This window comes from Lineus longissimus, chromosome 2 (assembly GCF_910592395.1).
Source record: "Lineus longissimus chromosome 2, tnLinLong1.2, whole genome shotgun sequence".
NCBI lineage: Eukaryota > Metazoa > Nemertea > Pilidiophora > Heteronemertea > Lineidae > Lineus > Lineus longissimus.
In genome coordinates, this window is record NC_088309.1 from 26,215,513 (window position 1) to 26,236,260 (window position 20,748).

General features: G+C 41.8%; 1 protein-coding gene across 2 annotated transcripts in view; it reads right to left on the minus strand.

Moving 5' to 3' along the window:
* Window positions 1-20,748, minus strand: part of LOC135483278 (ras-specific guanine nucleotide-releasing factor 2-like) — a 64,318-nt gene that overhangs the window by 31,803 nt on the left and 11,767 nt on the right. The window contains exons 3-17 of one of the 2 annotated variants that reach the window (XM_064764008.1): window positions 16,417-16,523; window positions 11,910-12,066; window positions 11,147-11,230; window positions 10,288-10,541; window positions 10,046-10,125; window positions 6,854-7,047; window positions 6,493-6,603; window positions 6,163-6,280; window positions 5,592-5,764; window positions 5,293-5,371; window positions 4,868-5,070; window positions 4,077-4,159; window positions 2,982-3,008; window positions 1,523-1,600; window positions 6-81 (exon numbers count right to left, since the gene is read on the minus strand). In XM_064764008.1, the coding sequence (XP_064620078.1) occupies window positions 6-81; window positions 1,523-1,600; window positions 2,982-3,008; window positions 4,077-4,159; window positions 4,868-5,070; window positions 5,293-5,371; window positions 5,592-5,764; window positions 6,163-6,280; window positions 6,493-6,603; window positions 6,854-7,047; window positions 10,046-10,125; window positions 10,288-10,541; window positions 11,147-11,230; window positions 11,910-12,066; window positions 16,417-16,523 (1,824 nt within the window). The remainder of the gene's footprint in view (window positions 1-5; window positions 82-1,522; window positions 1,601-2,981; window positions 3,009-4,076; window positions 4,160-4,867; window positions 5,071-5,292; window positions 5,372-5,591; window positions 5,765-6,162; window positions 6,281-6,492; window positions 6,604-6,853; window positions 7,048-10,045; window positions 10,126-10,287; window positions 10,542-11,146; window positions 11,231-11,909; window positions 12,067-16,416; window positions 16,524-20,748) is intronic. The other variant, XM_064764007.1, reaches the window with a different exon arrangement.

Genomic DNA, 20,748 nt, shown 5'->3' on the forward strand with positions numbered 1-20,748 from the left:
CCTACCTGTGGTACTTTACACGAGTTGAGAGTGCGACTGAATTTAATTTCTTCGTCATCCCGGAACAGCTTGGGGTCAGACCTAGGACGGTAGAACAGAGATATATGATAACAACGATAAGGTTTATCAAGACTTTCAAGAAAATTTGAACCAAGGCAATGCTCAAGTGGACATGCGTATGCCAGCCATTCTTGCAGAGGCCTTTTTCAGCAACTAACGAGGCTTACATCACTATTAAATTGGTCAAGGTACAAGGAGTAACTCGAAGGAGGACACACTAAGACAAACGACATCGATTTCAGTTGCTGTGTCTTTAAGTCTCAGATATTATCAATTGAGCCATAAATGCCCAAAGACAATTGTAAAGGCAAAGAAGGTGAATTCATTTGGGTGCAAGTGTGATAAGGGCGGCCCTAAAACTTGGACAACTAACAAAGAAATATCGAGTAGGACCTTCAGACTTTCAGTTTTCTAGAATTTAACCAGAAGGCTACCTCCAAAATCTCCAACATTATCATATTGAATGCCATGTAATATAATGATGTCATACAGCACGCGATTAGTAGCTAAACAGTTAAGGCTGACAGGTCCTACTTTTTTTCAAAAAGACCACAGCACACACAAGCATAGTAATAAAACTTACCACACCCCTGAAATCTAAAAAGCTCTGGATTAACTAGAAGAGCAAACAAGGCAAACCCCCTTGCCAAATTAAAGAATGCATACTGCGCTGGAGTGCTGTAAACCATGCATAAACAGACATGCACCAGAGATGTGATGTTTGTAAAAAGTTCCCACACTCTCATGCAAAGCCAAAACGGCAAACACTACTCGTTAAAAGTGCTCAAAATTTGTGGAGCAGAGGTGTTATGCGATAAGTTGAGTAGTATAGCTATGAAATGTTACACCTAAAGAATTAGGTTTCTGCTACGATTTAATACTAAAGTGACATTGGGTGCTCACAGGCGTACATCTACGTTTTTAATGCCCAACCGTTCGGTGCCAAATGACTTAGACCTACGTCATCGAACAAGGGGGTCCCATCAACTGTTGCAATCGTGTCTAAGAAATGATGTAAACTTCACTCCAGTCTTTGCTGTGATTGAACATTGGGCTCTAAGGGAATCTAATGCAATAGACGTCAGGCAATTGCCCTTTTTTTGAGGGAGTGGTGAAAAGTTGTGAAAAGATACTGGCCCCATGAGGAATATTTAAACCCCTGGGCACCCAAGGTGTTAAAAGGAGATTACTGTAAAGTGATAAAAAAAATTTATTTTAATGATTTTTAGGGTGATTTTTCAAATCATGTACAGGTAAGCTTATATACTAGTAGTCTCCTTTCATAAGTTAAAGAATGTAAAGTGGAATTATTTGTAAAAGCAATGAGTTGAATTGTGATGTTAATTAGCTAAGCGTTCAATCAAGTTAGCATAGATATGAGGATGGAGGCAATGGAAGTAAAGTTGGAGTAAAGATATACCATAACCTTTAACCTTTGACCCTAAGTCATATTTGAGCATACCTGAGTCGTTTTAAATTACAGTCACACTCGAGACTATGCTTCAATCGGGCAATATCAGGAGATGGTGGATTTTTGGAACTAAACAAAATTGTAAAAGTATCATTAGAAAAGAATCAATAAATCAGGCGACATGTTGATTTTCTGTCAAAATGAAATAAACCTCACACCAGGCCCATCACATGCGACTGAAATTGTGAAGTGTGAGATGTCTACCTTAGTCATACACGAGGCGTACCCGTGTCACCCCAACGGGGACACTGGAATCTTCCCAAGTTTTTCCTGTAAAGTTGAATATAGACGGGGCAGTGACATCTTTTAGCTATCTCAGAATCCCTACAAAACGAGTCACAGTAATACCATTTTCTTTCCAGCTCCACATGTCAAAATCTTATAGTCCTGTCCTAAAAACTCAATCAAAAGTGGATCCATAAAAACTAAATAACAACGAAATAATAGCACTCCCTATCCAAATCCTGCACCTAAGGGTAAACATCAAGTCATCATAAGGATAAACATGTAGTGTTTTTCATTCTGTACCAGATAAAGCAACCATGTATAAACAGCAACTATTTGGTAACCTGGACCATCAAAAAGTGTTTTAATCTAATGAACAGTGATGTTACCACCAAATGTGTTTTGACGCATTTGATGCAAATGATTGTGTTACCATCCCCTTTGAATGAAACAATACTTCTTCCCAGTCATGCATTCCTAAGGCTTGGTGGTCTAAGCTTACGACTGATTTTTTCCCCTGATGGTAATGACATTGTAACACAGAAACATTAACTAACCCTATAGACACACCGGTCATGGACAGTCAAGTTAGCTTCAAATGAAATATTCTACCAATTTTAATAGAGTTGTTGTCAATTTGCTATTGTCTCAATCATTGGAAAGTCCTGTTACAAGGCCTCTGACATTCCAATCACTGAGCCAGTTGCAAATGGACTTACATCACTAATGAAACACAGAGTCCAATGCATCAACTGGAGATCTGGCCACATCTTAACTAAATCATGGGAAACAAATGACAAATTATCCAATGGTACAGAGTAACCTACAATTGCACTGATTCAACATTTTTAGAATGTACATTTGGTAGAATTATTTTCCCCATTTGAACTGTTTGCATAAATCTTAGAAGGCTCCCCAAAAGAGATACTGGACTCCGATACATGTAGCAACATAATTTTCTCAAACGCGCTTTTGCAAAGAAGATGAGGCACTCTTCAAAGATGAGATTATTCACAGTAAGCCAAGGATTACAATCAAGTGAACAGATTCTGCAAATACCTTTGGGACTTTCACTCGTAGGCAACATGGGAGTAAAAAATGTCCCTTTGACGGATTTACAAGTTGTCGCATTTAGTGATTAATGTCATATTGTCCAAATGCCTCTTGCTCTCCACACTAGACAGGACATGCCACACGTAGAAACTTGAGACAAACACCAACTCACCACAGCTGAGAACAGTAGTACGCCCTGCTAAGCAAAGTGGGAGAGACGGGTCATCCAATAGTTAAGACAAGAGACACAACACCACGAGCAGACGCCTTATTTTTATGTCATTTTTGGATGTACGACAATCAGTACCTCCTTGGTCACCAACCATATAGCAAAATATAGTCCCAGAGTAGGCTAGCCACCATAGGGCCAAATCCATTTAACTTGGGAAGTCAAGGACTCGATAACCCAAATACTGATGTAGTTCAACAAACAAATGTACCCACATAGGTGATTCTTCAGTTGATTTTGACCGATCCCCCCCCCCCCCCGTCACCCTAGATCTATCCCCACTGTCAGACTTGCACCAGATTATTGAAATCCACGAGGAAATATTGAATTTTTGATAAAGTCTGACCGTCTCTGTCATTGAAAGGCAGTACCGTGAGTACCGTATTAGGTCGGGACACAGCTAGAGGGAATGCTGGATAGTTAGTGGGATACAATATGACACCTAGGATGCCATTCTGCGCGACAACACCGGTTCATGAAGTAAGGTGACATCAAAAGTTGGAACGAGGTATATATCCACTTTAAAAGTGTAAATGGTGGATTACTGACAAACATGAGAGTGAAACTGATAGTTAACTTGAGGCATGCACTACATGAACTGCACCTTATTAACTTTGCACTTTTAAACAGTTGCACACTGACAACAGCAACTTGACCATTATTCATAAACAGACAATTTGTCCAACCAGATAACTTCATTCATCAGATTTTAATAGAGCATACATATGGAACAATAAGATGACAAACGCGCGCCCTTTGAACTCGGCATAGAATACACCAACAGTGAAGATGGTGAAAGTCGGCAAGTGCATGCAGCGACATGTGGAATGGTTGAAATGTACATCAGATGACTGAATGAAAAGGTGTCATGCACTAACTTAGCTAGAGGCAGCAGAAGAGATACAAGTTCACCAAACCATTTCCTTTGATTAAAAGTCCCATAGCATACTCCGTTGAGGACTTTGAATCAATTGTTGTGATGAACTTGTACTCTCTTCATGACCAATTCAAGCCATTCTGGACTTGTCTTCCACTCACCTAACAGATTGCGGCATCGTTACCGATGATGTGTCACTCATCGAACTGTTCAACAAATCGCTGTAGTGCAGGTTCTCTATACACTGAAGGCAAGAGAAAAGTGGATATGGTATCAAAACAATTACTGAGGAACCTGCGACCACCCCAGTAAAGCGACCATTCCACCTCGGTCCCATGAGTGTTCGTGTTACCGGGGTTCCACTGTAATTCTCTTTTAGCAATTCTCTAACACACATACATGTATCTATTGTTATCAGTTTGTTGGAGGCAACATTTTCAAAAGATGCCTAGCAATTAATCTTCTGCTGACTTCGTAGGTCACTTCAATGCTGTGGCCCTGTTAAAGCCAACTGCTCTAAGGACACAGACTGATAAGCGGAGTTGTATCTTATCAAGTATATGTCAAAGATTCTCATTTCCGTATCTCCTACCTGGCTAATATCACTGCACCATGCTGCCTTCTCCTGCAAGGTCGATGCCACTTATGTAATCGTAACTGGCGGCCCACTCAATGCTGTGGCCCTGTTAAAGCCAACTGCTCTAAGGACACAGACTGATAAGTTGTATCTTATCAAGTATATGTCAAAGATTCTCATTTCCTAATCTCCTACCTGGCTAATATCACTGCACCATGCTGCCTTCTCCTGCAAGGTCGATGCCACTAATGTAATCGTAACTGGCGGCCCACTCAATGCTGTGGCCCTGTTAAAGCCAACTGCTCTAAGGACACAGACTGATAAGTTGTATCTTATCAAGTATATGTCAAAGATTCTCATTTCCTTATCTCCTACCTGGCTAATATCACTGCACCATGCTGCCTTCTCCTGCAAGGTCGATGCCACCAATGTAATCGTAACTGGCGGCCCACTCTTCGTATCCACAATAAGTCGAAAGTCAAGACCGCTGTAATCCATGCGTTCCCGCTGTTCGCAAGACTGGGTTGAAAGGAGGTTCGTTGTGCTGCCAGAGTTAGCCTGCGAGTCCAAGGAGGAGGCTGGAGAGGGGAGATGAAGCAAAGTTAGTCAGAAGAAAATTAAGGAAATATAACTGCTTTTGAAGTGTATGTTTGCTTCTTCTTCAGTTCCCTCCTTTTTTGTGTTACTTTTTGAATATCTATTGGTCAAATCCACAGACTTATCAGACAATTGATTACCAGCTGGAAGAGTTCCGAGAGTCGATAATCAACTGGAAGAGTAATCATAATCGAAAAACTCACTATCATCATCAAAGAAGAATACGTCTGAAGAGGAATCCTCAACTAATGTGCAGTCTGCTAAAGGCACCTTGCCATAATGCTGGAAGGGAAACAAAGAAGCTTGTAGAAATTTGATATGAAGTCACACGAGTAGGAACCAGGGATTAGAGAGGGAAATTAGACAGTTGATAGCATTTATGAACATTTTATTTTCTAATGTCTTTCTGTAGCATTTCAATACCACATCGTGATGGCTTTATCTGCAAAGTGCTGTGTGAAGGCGTTATTACAAATGCACGTACGCGTCTTGAAGAACCTACCTTGCAGAGATGCAAGCGTCCATTCGAAGCTCTGGTGGTGAGCAAGAGGTGATAGGTAAACAGGAACACCTGGCGTACTTGTTCCTTTTTTGATTCCTTGAATGAGGAGCCAAAAGAGCCGAGGCGTCCTCTGCCAGATTTACTCCGGTCGTTCAGCACTTGCAACAAAGACCCTGAAAAAGGATGAGAAATGCTCTGTTTTAAAGTGGAAGGAGATCAAATCTGGCAGAGCATAGGCAGGTATCGTGCCTAATGGGCAGGCATCAGGGCCTAATACATGGACAGGTATCGGGTTCACAATCATTCCTTCACTCTCAAGACTGGCCAACAGTGAGCAAGTTGCTTGAGATTTCGGGGAAGCAGCGCTGAAGGTAGGGACCCAAGTCTGCCCTGGATGAGATCAGCGCATATGGTGCCTTGAAAGTTGATACAGTGCTTTCCATTCCATGCTATACATCAGCTTCATATACCATTGTGGTTCGTGGTTGTTCTACATTTAAGTCATATTTGGTCTCAAACTGTTCTGTCAATCAATCAATTCTATGTTTACAACCGATACATGACAACTTACCTTGTCTGACAAATGTTTGATTAACATCGAGAAGTATGTCACATCCTTCCACGATCATCCGCTCAATGGCGAGATTCTTTCGAATGTTTTCCGTTTCACTAACTTCATCATGCATGATCTGCAAAAACACAATGGCCAGTTATAGGATAATTTCAGCGTGAATTCGTCGGCCGCTTGAGACTGCATCAAAATGATTTAATAGATATTGCGACTTTGTGTCATCATCACTCACGTCAAGGCTGGTCGTGTTGATTGCACTGAGATGACATTACAATATCAAATTGGAACCAATAGAACCGGTTCAGACACCAATAGCATATCCTAACTTACATGTGATAACTCTTCTAACTTGCTCTTGGCATATTCAAGTTTCTTTCTTTCTACATGATCATGAGGTGTGTGAGCCAGAAGTTCATGAAGTGTGATGATATAGCGAGGAATCTGAAAATGATCACAAAACAAATAAGTATGCTCTTTAGGCAAATAAACAGTGACACTACATTGATCGAAATCCGTTCAGATTGAGAAATTTGATTAGTTTAACCAGCTGCAATAGCTATGGTGGCAGACTTGGTCTTCTTCATCTCCTGCCTGCAGCATCACTCTAAGATTGACTGACTATCATAAAAGTTGCAATTAGACTTCTCGGGGTCAGATGGGATTGGGCTTCATGGGGTCAGATGCTCCTTACCTGGTGCATAGGATATGTGAGAAATGTTTCAAGTGACCTGCCCTCACATGCCGGCTTTTCTTCATAACGCTTGAGCAATGTGTTGAATTCTTGTTTCTGTTTGTATTCGGCCAGAACTTGGAGACTGAAGTGATGATTTCGCACGTACTCTTGATATATCCCCAGCATCGGCAGTAGCATGTCGAACAGATCACCTAAAAGTATGAGCAAATATGACCACTGATACTAAAAGTCTACAGAACTATTGCCATGTATATGTACTCTTAAAGGACAACTGGCCAACCACACCTGAAAACTTGAAGGGCATGATTATGGTAGAAATGTAAACTAATATAATATTTATCTGATGCCAGCCGCATTGTTGCAAATACGAAAGATGTCATCTTCAATATTAAAAGTACATCTCTTCAGGCTATATTGATCATGTGACACGCTACATTTAGCTGTTCACTGGATCTCTTATCTTCAAATTTCCTGCCCAGTGTATCCTGATGCCAAACTAGGCCTTTTTACACGGTGCTGGTTCAAGACAACCCTCCTGAACCGTCACGAGGCGTGTTCGGTTCAGGACGGTTCATTTCGCTTTTACACGGGGACGGTTCGACGATCTGGCCTCGATCCGGCTCCAGGCCGGTTCATCACTAACATCGTCAATTGGTGGCGCTGATCAATCCTGCTGGTGGTGGAGCTACGAAAATATCACAACAACAAATAATACAAAATGGTTTACGATGGCGCCGGTGAGATGCAGAGTTTTTGCTTTGTACACATCATTTGTATGGAAAGAAAGCTCTTGCTCTCGATAAATTGAAGATTTCACAGCAGTTTCTTTCCGCGGAAAATTTCATGCCAGGAACACGGCAGCTATTCCCGCGAATGACGTCACGCGAGTACCGTGTGCAAACCGGCTCGGAGCCGGTTCGCTTTTACACGCATAAATAAACCCTCCTCCACCGGCCTACACCGGCCTGCACCAACCCGAGACCGGCGATCGGAACCCGCCTCGGACCAGGAGGGTTCAGGACGGTAGGTTCGCTTTTACACGAGGGAAAATAAACCGGCTGGTACCTGAACTAGTCTCGATCCGGCTTGAACCCGCACCGTGTAAAAACGCCTACTATCAGGTCCTTTACTACCAAAAGACATCCCAAGCACTGCTTTAAGATGTCCTATTTCGCTATTGCACCGACATCCTCATAGATCAATAACAAGTGACAACTGATCGATCTTATCAGAGAATAAACATTGATGCAATTAATTTCATTCTAAAGACTCAATCTCAGTGTGAACAGCACCATTACCCGACAGGTCACAACCTCTTCCACAAGGATGGTGTGATTGCCAATGGTGTGCTGTTTCAACCCCTGTTTCATCAGAGGCACAGTGTCAATACTTTCGAACAAGCTCTGTATATCTCCTCTCAGTTGAATAAGTTTGATAACATCCTATAGATGGCTATACATGTAGACATGACATATGCAGCTTGTCATCACATGACATATGCAACTTAATGAGGATTAACCCTTCACAAACTGTCACTGGAAAGGGGACAGATGGTAGACAACATCGGAAAGACATCTGTTGAGCTGCAGAACAAAAATGAACATATAAACTTATTGCACATTCAACCTGTTCAATAATCATTTCTGGTCAAAGCACCAGGCCCAAGCATAAGCTAGATGTATAAGCTGCAACCAGTCAATCCCAAGTCAAAGCAAGTTCACACTCTCAGCCATGCTGATATTTACAAATGTTAACCCAGGCTTCCTGTATCGCCAAAAACACCAGCCAAGAGGCCCAGCCAGGCTGCCCAGCAAAAAGGCTCATAAGCAGTCAGGCAAGGATACTCGAACAGCAAGTTGTCACTTCTTCTTGCTATGGTCGCTACTTTCTGAGGCGGCACTCCAAATCATGTTGACCATATCTGGATTAACAGGTTGCCCCAAGATTCAGCTTTCTCCATGAAACTCCCCAATCCAGCCACACCAAAATTGGTATCTCCTGGTACAGATGATTCGGGAGTTTCGGGCTTTGTCGTCTGAATTTGTGACAACGCATGCAGTTGGCGACAACTGTTGGGGAATCCTTCCTTGACTGATAAGGGAGGAATCCGGCACATGCCTCCCCCTTAGAATTGATTTTCTTGCCGTTTTTCTTGTTGATAACAAATCTGATACACAGGCAAAATCTTCTGGGACAAAAAGCTATGAAGAAAGTGGCCCAAATATATTCCTTTATCAACACGATTTCTTGCAGTTAATCTTATTGTAGTTGATCATTAAGTTGTATCAAAGTGCGGTTAGTTAAGGAGGAATCAAGACACTATCAAACTCATGATACCACTCGTCCATGCTCAAACATAGGAAAGAAGGGTGTGTGACTCTCCATGCCATTAGTCAGGATTATCGTCAAAGCAAAGGGTCATGAGCATCATAACAGCCTTATTGTAATATACTGCTTCCACTCGGGGACACATATGTTCACAATGACCCAACATAGGTATCATTAAGTATCCATAAATGCCATATCTGCTAGTATTCTCAGCATTTTATGGCCGCATATAATTTGAACTGTATGAAAGAAGGTTTTACGTGCTTAATCGGCATTATTTAGGTTTCGATCTCCTGGTTTAATTACAATTCAAATCAATTAATCATAATAATAATACAAAACTTCATTGACTGCAAATTCGCTTTGTAAATTTAAAGTTACCATTGTGGAGTGGGAGCATTTCACATTATTGTCATCAAAATAGCCAATCAGGATCTTTAATATATTGATAGGCCACTGTGGCTAGGTTCAACAGTAAGAGCGGGTGTACAAGACTTCTTTTCTTTGGGCAAAATATCGCAGTCGCGTGGACCAGCCAACCTCGATAATACACCTCGTCTGCAGGCTGCTTATTGCCATGTTTAAACACCAACCCTGAATCTCAATCTTAAACCCAGAAAACACAAAAACCAATGTTAATGTCATGCCATGATAAAGTGCATTCCTGAGGTTCACACCAGGAATAGTATATTGACAGCAGGCAGCAGTATTTACACCTAACTTACCAAGGACCAGAGTTGGCCAGTTCTCCATTCGCGATTCAAGACCTTGCACGAAGATCTGATGTAAGAATAACACTGTCTCGCTGAAATAGAACCAAGATGATGGATAAGGCGTGTGATCTTTTGACCTTGAACTTACCTAGAACCAAGGTCGGCCAGTTTTCCATCCGAGCCGTCAGAGCTTTGAGGAATATTTGATGCAAGAAAACCACCGTTTCACTGAAATTAAGATGTAGAATTAAAAGATCAACCAAATAATTAGCAAAGAAGCGATGATAATAGAACCACTGAAGTCAGACTTTCACTGAGGTGGCATAAACTCAGACAGATAAGTGAAGTTCAACAATGATAAATTCATCTCTGGAACAATAAGTAACTTGCCTATTTAGAAAAATAGAATTGACATCATCGTGAGTTATCGGTGGTTTTTTCGAACTGGCAGCCATCTTGAATGGGCGTAGAAAACATGACACGAGCGTCGAGAGCTGTCTGACGTATTCCTCCTCACATTCGACCATGCCGAACACGATGCTATTCCGTTTCCTCATGCTCTCGGCGTGTTCCGAGCGGATATACTCGTCCACGATTTGCTTCCATCGCCGTCGACATAGCCAACCACGGAAGAAGCTTTGCACCTAAAATATTGAGAGACAGGACTGTGTGACCTGATAATGGTGGTAAACACACGTTTTGACATAAACGGGGCAGCTAAGTCAAAGGACCCTAACAGGTCACATTATTCATCCAACCTCTTTTTTCCCAGATGTATCCATGCTGATGAATCCATTGCAGAAGTAACAAAATAAGGTGATCTATTTATCGTCATTATCCAGTTCAGTTGAGTATTAAAACACATTTGTTGAATCACTTCAGATGAAATGAATTCCACATCTAGTTTTGAATTAAATAACATATTGATAATTCAAGCTGAAGTACAAGTTGATCCTACACAGTGTGTAATGTTCAGAAATTATACACCCAATTCTGGTGATACATTCAAGTCTTCTATCTCATGTCAATGACACTGATGAGAATAGTCCCCTCAGGCATCATTTCCCTCTCCCCAAACGTCTAATCCAATAATCCATTTTAAGTAATTGCCACAATTTTAATTAGCAAATTATGCAGATCTTGTGGAATCATTTTGGTATCGGTTGTGTAGTGAGACCCTTGATCAAGGCTGCAAGTCACATGGACAGCCAATATTGCAGATGATTTGAATGTCGACCGAAGTTCTTACCTTTTTGATTTTTTTAATTTCGTCACTTTCCTCCTCTTTCAACATATGATTAGAGGTCTTCAATTCATTCTTGAACTCTTTCAACTGGAAAAAAAGACAGTATAACATGATAAACAAATATTCTATAAGATTGGTGTAAGCTCCCTTATGGTGAGCCAAAAAGTCTCGCCTTAACCTCACCACACCTTATATTTGTATCGGTCAGAATAACCTAAACCCTGGGGATACATCCTGAGCTGAAACATTATACTCCAGTTTCACCAACTAGGTCCGGATGATTATATAATTACTAAGAAATCAAAGAAAAGGTCAAGCGAGATTATGATGTCATGACAACTTGTTGTCACCAACACTCTCTCAATCTAATTTCAACAAGTTGAATGGCATCGAACGACAATGTGCATATTTTGGGGCCTCCATAGAATATTCAGAAACGGTCTTTGATCGATGGAACTCGAGTATTTTAAACTGTCCCAAGTTACCACATAGTGCTTATTCTGCCAATTAGTTTATTAATGCTCGTATCAAGTTGATTGAGTAATCTAATAACATCAGCCCCGGGAGACATGAGTGACCAATCAACCAGCATAAAAACTTTATGCGGCATGCAGCATCTAGCGCGTTGTTCTCGCCAGAGTTGAGCACGATTCCTCCCCACATCATGAATATAAAGCAATTCTGAACATTAACTAGTTTTACATGTATGTATGTAGTTCTTGGACCAACTCATATTGGTCCATATTGATGATGACTTTTCTTTCACCTTTCTGACTTCGTTTTTGAGTTTCTTGACCTCAGTGGTGAGTTCCTCCGTCTGCTGTACATAGTGCCACTTGGCCTGTCTCTCACTGTCAAGGATCTGGAGAAGGTGAAGATGCTTCTGTTCCAACTCCTCCTTTTGCTCAAGCACTTTACTATAGCTGGAAAAGACAAGGAGAAAGGTTTTTACTTGGGTTGTTGACATTGTTGCCTTTTCATGAAAGCGCCAATGCTTCGAGTCTGTTAAAACTAAATGCCGTCCCATAAGCACTGATGGTGGGTGGGCATCAAGGCAGGCAAACCTTTCACTGTCAGGCCACATTGCACATGATGTCCTTGTCCACCAAGTATGGCATCCATCAATGCAATGCGAGTACTTTATTGACTGTCGTATAGCTTATGGAGGGGGAGGGAGAGGGGATGCACTGACCACTTTCACCATCAGTATCAAAATTAAGTATTACCACACTACATTGAATATGAAAGAACCGAATGTCAATATTCTGGCAGAGAATGGCCGGTACTGAAGCAACTGCAATGTTTGTCGGATGACTGCCACCTCTGACTGAAGCCATCAGGTACAAGAAATAGGCAGGGACTGGTAAGGAGTTACATCACCATGGCAACAAGAAAGGAATCCGCACCATCAGTATCCTGCTACTATATCATTTCCCTATGGTCGGGAAACAATAGAGGCAATGGCAGACATGGAGTTAGATCTGAGAGCAGAGACTGCTGTCTAGAGGAGGAGAGACACCATCTACCTATGTTGGATCTCAGAACAGTTGCTGTCTAGACTAGAGGAGGAGAGACACCATCTACCTATGTTGGATCTCAGAACAGTTGCTGTCAAGAGGAGGAGAGACACCATCTACCTATGTTGGATCTCAGAACAGTTGCTGTCAAGAGGAGGAGAGACACCGTCTACCTATGTTGGATCTCAGAACAGTTGCTGTCAAGAGGAGGAGAGACACCGTCTACCTATGTTGGATCTCCGAACAGTTGCTGTCAAGAGGAGGAGAGACACCGTCTACCTATGTTGGATCTCAGAACAGTTGCTGTCAAGAGGAGGAGAGACACCGTCTATGTTGGATCTCAGAACAGTTGCTGTCTAGAGGAGGAGAGACACCGTCTACCTATGTTGGATCTCAGAACAGTTGCTGTCTAGAGGAGGAGAGACACAGTCTACCTATGTTGGATCTCAGAACAGTTGCTGTCTAGAGGAGGAGAGACACCGTCTACCTATGTTGGATCTCAGAACAGTTGCTGTCTAGAGGAGGAGAGACACCGTCTACCTATGTTGGATCTCAGAACAGTTGCTGTCTAGACTAGAGGAGGAGAGACACCATCTACCTATGTTGGATCTCAGAACAGTTGCTGTCTAGAGGAGGAGAGACACCATCTACCTATGTTGGATCTCAGAACAGTTGCTGTCAAGAGGAGGAGAGACACCATCTACCTATGTTGGATCTCAGAACAGTTGCTGTCAAGAGGAGGAGAGACACCGTCTACCTATGTTGGATCTCAGAACAGTTGCTGTCTAGAGGAGGAGAGACACCGTCTACCTATGTTGGATCTCAGAACAGTTGCTGTCTAGAGGAGGAGAGACACCGTCTACCTATGTTGGATCTCAGAACAGTTGCTGTCTAGAGGAGGAGAGACACCATCTACCTATGTTGGATCTCAGAACAGTTGCTGTCTAGACTAGAGGAGGAGAGACACCATCTACCTATGTTGGATCTCAGAACAGTTGCTGTCAAGAGGAGGAGAGACACCATCTACCTATGTTGGATCTCAGAACAGTTGCTGTCTAGAGGAGGAGAGACACCATTTACCTATGTTGGATCTCAGAACAGTTGCTGTCTAGACTAGAGGAGGAGAGACACCATCTACCTATGTTGGATCTCAGAACAGTTGCTGTCTAGAGGAGGAGAGACACCGTCTACCTATGTTGGATCTCAGAACAGTTGCTGTCTAGAGGAGGAGAGACACCATCTACCTATGTTGGATCTCAGAACAGTTGCTGTCTAGAGGAGGAAAGGTTACAACTACCTATGGTGTATATGACAGCAGCGACTGCTGTCTAGAGGAGGAGGGACACCATCTACCTATGTTGGATCTCAGAACAGTTGCTGTCAAGAGGAGGAGAGACACCATCTACCTATGTTGGATCTCAGAACAGTTGCTGTCAAGAGGAGGAGAGACACCATCTACCTATGTTGGATCTCAGAACAGTTGCTGTCTAGAGGAGGAGAGACACCGTCTACCTATGTTGGATCTCAGAACAGTTGCTGTCTAGAGGAGGAGAGACACCATCTACCTATGTTGGATCTCAGAACAGTTGCTGTCTAGACTAGAGGAGGAGAGACACCATCTACCTATGTTGGATCTCAGAACAGTTGCTGTCAAGAGGAGGAGAGACACCATCTACCTATGTTGGATCTCAGAACAGTTGCTGTCTAGAGGAGGAGAGACACCATTTACCTATGTTGGATCTCAGAACAGTTGCTGTCTAGACTAGAGGAGGAGAGACACCATCTACCTATGTTGGATCTCAGAACAGTTGCTGTCTAGAGGAGGAGAGACACCGTCTACCTATGTTGGATCTCAGAACAGTTGCTGTCTAGAGGAGGAGAGACACCATCTACCTATGTTGGATCTCAGAACAGTTGCTGTCTAGAGGAGGAAAGGTTACAACTACCTATGGTGTATATGACAGCAGCGACTGCTGTCTAGAGGAGGAGGGACACCATCTACCTATGTTGGATCTCAGAACAGTTGCTGTCAAGAGGAGGAGAGACACCATCTACCTATGTTGGATCTCAGAACAGTTGCTGTCAAGAGGAGGAGAGACACCATCTACCTATGTTGGATCTCAGAACAGTTGCTGTCAAGAGGAGGAAGGGGACCAACTTCCTATGCTAGATCTCAGAACAATTGCTGTCTAGAGGAGGAAAGGGACCAACTTCCTATGCTAGATCTCAGAACAATTGCTGTCTAGAGGAGGAAGGGGACCAACTTCCTATGCTAGATCTCAGAACAATTGCTGTCTAGAGGAGGAAGGGGACCAACTTCCTATGCTAGATCTCAGAACAATTGCTGTCTAGAGGAGGAAGGGGACCAACTTCCTATGCTAGAACTCAGAACAGTTGCTGTCAAGAGGAGGAAGGGGACCAACTTCCTATGCTAGATCTCAGAACAATTGCTGTCCAGAGGAGGAAAGGGACCAACTATATACCTATGGGGTATCTGAGGGCATATGCTATTTGGAGGAGGAAGGGGAACAACTGACATTGGTGGATCTCAGAACAGTTGCTGTCTAAAGGAGGAAAGGGACCAATTACCTATTGTGTATCTTTGATGGTACATGTGATAGGGTTGCAGGGTTAAAGCACCCTGAAAACAAGATAGCTTTGAGCTGCTACTAGTTGCTGCCTTGAAGATAATGGTCTCAAAAACCTGACATAACACAGTAAATTAAAGGATTTGACAAGAACCCTATGTAAAACAAGACACCTGGTTCTTGCTAGTGAGATTAGGATCGCAGCTCCCGGGACACGGTTATACCTTGCAGAATACCTTGCAGTGATACCTAGAAACCCTCCTATGCAATATTTACAAGCCTTGTTCCTCACCGAAGTTAACCAGTCCAGAGCTTTAAGGTTTTTATCAAAGAAACCATTCAGTGTAGACAAATGTATTGAACCACTTTTATTTTTAGTTCGAGAACCAGATATCATGATTGAGTGCTGGACTACAGCCAAGAAGGTTTTGAATTGTAAGCTACCCCGGGAAGCTACAACACATACATACCACCTACCAAGAACAGATTTTGCAACCCATTTTTGTAGACATCAACGGCAGATCCATTCGGTATTCTGTCTTTACTATTTAAGGCCCTACACCTTCCAACAAATCATCAGAATGCATTCTGATGAAGCATCTTTATGAGAAACAAACTTAAAGACTTTCATACAGTCAATTTTTCTCTGACCAACCTGTTCAAGTATGATTATTTTAATGGGCATTCCTTAACATTGTTTAAATCTGCTACGTATGACGCCATGATACATGATACCATTACTCCCAAGCATGTATCGATGTGACTGTTTACCCTTCTCGACTCATCAGATAAGCGACTAATGATTTTCCATATTTTGGACCTGCCTGCTGGTAATGATAACCATCAGCCAAAAGGTCAAAAGTCACAGCATCATTGAATCAATAAATACAAAATGCGCAATTCAAAACATGATTCTTTTGCCCTATACTCACTTATGAACTAAGCATGTGAGCTTTGTTACTTGGGTAGAAGTTAAAAAGCTTCCTTTCAATGCAAGGTTTAGAACTTCTAAAATTTCCGAGCTTCTTCTACTGTTGGGAAGGTTCTTCCTTGTTATTGGTTTACAGAGTTTCTTCCTTTTGAGATTTAAGGTTAGAGCTTTGGGTAGCCTGGTCTGGACCACATATCCTCTCATGTATAGCCTGAAAATAGCTGCTTGCTTCCTTACCTTGCCTGTTTGATGGCATCCACCCAAGCATTGCATTCTGTCTCTGTATCGGTCCTGAGTTCATACTGCCGTAAACCCTCTGGTCTGTAGTAGATCGCAAATGAATACTGAAAAGACAGAACAGACAACCTTATATATAGCTTATTAGTTATACCCTTAATTGTTTTGTATCAATTCAGTGGTACAGTTAAATCAAAGCATGACATTGCAGGAATATCTTACTAAAATTTACCAGCTGTAATGTGATCAATATGTTTGTGCTCCAAAATATCAACTCAAGGCAGTTCTGCAAACCAAGAAGAAAAGTTCATGATGCGGATGTTTCCTTCTTCTTGCTGGTGTTGTTGCCTCCATTATCATCTTCATCATCATCATCATCATCATCATCGCCATTTTCATCATCAGCATCATCAATTTTGAATCATGGCCCTAGCTGTTAAGTTGAGAATCTTTCAGCTTTTCCCTATGTTGACTTGATGCCAAATGGCCCAAACTAAGTGAAGACCAAGTGACAACCTGCTAAATTAGACCCCCCTTCCTACGTCCTGAGAGAAATGACTTTTCAAAACCCTTGCATACTCATACTTAGGGGAGCCAACATAAAGGAAACTGCTCTAATTAGCAACAAGGCAATTATTACAACAGCACTTCAGTTGGGGAAGGAATGCAATACAGTATTGATAGAAAAGGGAAACATGATATTCTAAACATTGGCATTATTGATTCGTAGGTATGTTTATTTTGATAATACATAATGTACAACAAAAAGTGCAGTAGTGGTAAGATTTTCTTTAACATGGTTGATAGCAATGCAAAAACACATTGGTTACACTGTAGGTTTGTGGGTTGTTTTCCATTTTAGATACATAGCACCTTGTTTTGGTGGCAGCGGTAGCCAAAAACTATGTCAATTCTTAGTTTGAGGTGTTTTAGAATAGAAATTGAGGATCATGGAGGACAGGGAGGAAGATGGGCTACCTTGTCTCTAAGAGAGCAAACTGTCAGCTCGGCTGCTGAAAGTAATGCTCAAAAGAGAAAAGCATAAGATGAAGAAGAAGAAAAGGCATAGAAGGCCGCAGGAAAAGATGATTTCCCAAACGTAAAATAACGATTATAGAGTGAAGTGAAGTGCCAAAGCACTGTAGTGACATCACTGATTTCATTTCTATCATCGTCCCTGACAATTCTATTCAAAAGGTGACATTAAGACCACTATGGAACAGCAGAATATTAAGAACATGGATACATCTAACATATCGCTGAGCGCTAGTTTATCAAATCAGTGGGTAACTTGTATTATGATGGAGAAATCAACAATACTAATAGCTACAGTGGCGTCTGATGCAGGCTGCCAGGTAAGCCCATCTCCATGGCAACCCTATAAATGGATGCCAGTGTTTTACCGTGACAGGGGAGACAACGTACAGGGCCTTCTTGTGACGATATATTGCGTACATGTATAGATGTACACGATGCAGAGTTGGAGGATCAACTGAGTCACTTGAACTGACATGACAAGAAAGGCCTGTCTGTCACTCATTTTACATCAAAGACATCAAATTATTGTCATTTTCAACAAAACCTATCATCACGATCATCACTAAATCCTAACATGTTCCCATCCTATTCAATAGTAACAGTTAAAGCAAAGCATGACAATAATCCTATTATAATTTTACCCAATGTCATGTGGTCATTAAAATTCCCAAGCCAAATCCTTCACATTTCTAAGGATGTTCACATACAAATATGGGCAAACCTGAACTGATGTGCTAATGTTATCTAATGGAAGGAAGCCAGTGTGAATTGAACTCTTTTCAATGCTTCCCTCGTCTGTTTTAGAATAGTCAGCTTTATATTGTTATGTTAGCCTAAATCACTGGAATGTGAAAAGTGTCTTCCCTATTGACATCTGTACTAGTTACAATTTATGACATAGATCTTCCAACCCAAGAATGCAACAGGCCAAGGACACAACCTACAAAATGTTAAATCTGCTTCCACAGATTGAGATCATTCTCCATCATCTCGACCAAGCTTCAATCAGGAGTTAATCAAACCCCTCAGGCCCAACACAACAAATTAGGTTCGGGAAATTACTTTATATGCCTGGAACTGCTCTTCAAAAACTAGCCTGTGTGACAGTGGATTCGATTGTCATGTGAGAATAAGCTCATTTGCTCGTTCTACTGGGACTGGTGACACTCGAATGTTCATTCAATGAGCCTAAATAGGACAGGCAACTCAGAGATAAAGAGGCGGTGTTTACCATCAACATGACTGTATCACTATCTCAATCATCACAGCAAATGACCACACTGGGCTCTGATTGATTTCAACTTGTCCAGCAATCAGATTATGAGGAGTGGGCAAGTGAGCATCAACACTATTGAATCAACTATCAAAATCAATATACTGATATCGGCCTAATAGTGCTTCTCACACACAAATGACTCTCATTGATGCTTAACAGTTTCTTTACCACAGCATCAGTAACCAATGTCTAACTTTTGGCGATCGCGTCAAGTTTTTTTATGTTTCCGAAAGTGACCGTCTGTACAGCCCTCTGGTTAGCCACCGTCCTCAGAAGTCAGGGTCCAGATTGTTACAAATAGCTATAGCAGCCTCGTACACCGCTGCTATGAGGGACAAAATATCACCAAATTCAGTCAGCATCGACTAAGATAGTGTGATAAGAGATGCCGTTTTCATTTGGCATACGGAATCCACAACTGATCAATGATGGTGCATTACAGATCAGTTTGATTGTGTTAGGTAGTTTGCCATTACATCCCACTCACCATCATGAGGTCAAATGGTTATCGATTAACGTTGTTGTATCAATCGAATATGATGACACAACACATCATCTACTCTTATTTGAACTCAATCGAATATGATGGCACAACGCATCAGTCACTCTTCTGTGAACTCGCTCAATGTTGTTCTTAGCTGAACCCATATCAGATTGACGAAGTGATAATTTGGTCAGTTTGCTCCACATAATCAGCAGACCATCTTCTCCCATGCAACATTCATGAAGTGATCTGAATCTGATCAGAATTTAGGTCTTGTGTACAGTTGCCCCTTAAACTGGCTGAACTGCATCAACACAGTATTATGATGCATTAGATAGGTTACTGGTAACACCGCCAGCCCGTACAGTGGTGACTGGGGCCACGTAGATGGTCATAACATCATATAAACAATTGACCATTTATCAGTAAAGCTGTCTCAGACAGCAAACAGTGGTTACATTGTTGACACCACTCAACAATTACGTCAATTTTTAATCAAATCGTGCAATTGTGGAGGCTGGTTGGTCAACCTCTGATCGGTTTGATATTCATGAAAATCAAGTATTTGTGGAACGTCACCAAATGAACAGCTGCCTCACAAAGATGACACCATGTAAATACAGCTCACTCTCATGTGAACAGACTAAATGTTAGGACAACATCCATTTTGCGACCATGAGGTCAATTGTTTGTCGATTGAACCCTCTCGATCAATGATAATGGGTCTGTTAGTTTAGCATCATCACCCGATGAACTGATGATGGAGCAGGTTAGGTTTAATGGCGCATTAGGAGTATTTCGCCACAATATCATATGGCCATGAGATCAACCGTTGATAATGATCAACTGAATATTGCTGATGTGACTTGGTTAACCATAACAATCTAGATAAGCCGAGGAAAAGAGGTCAGTTTGATAACACAGTCCTGGTATTTGGCTACCAGCATGAACTATGAGGTAATGAAATTCAAGTCTGCATTTCTGTTGTATTTCTCTAAAGCATATCTTCAACAGTGGTTAAACCATAGCATCAATCCTGCTATTGTCTCTTTGGAATCTGTGATCTATTCATGGCCAAGTTGTCCCTTTTCATTTTAGCTAGACCTCCCTCCGTGCTCTTGCTTTAAAAAAAACCACCAGAGCTATATTGATAGTGGCCACGGAAATTAGAGTCCCGCACTGAATATTTTAGCCTATGTATATAAAACATCGACTTCCACTTTGCCTCACCTATCTGTATTCCCAAGCGGCTACTCCAGTATCGACCATGCCAAAAACCTGGAGGTGGCCTATTTTACCGGGCTGGTTAGTTTCAACATCAACTGCAGGTTTCAGCAAGACAAGATCTATATCAAGGCCAATGTTGTGAATATTAACTTCTTTCAGCAAGGCAAGGTATCTATTTAGGCCAAAGTTGTTGACATCAACTTGTTTCAGCAAGGCAAGATCTATATTGAGGCCAATGTTGTTGATATAAACATCTTTCAGCAAGGCAAGATCTATTTTAGGCCAATGGTCGTGTGGATATTGACTT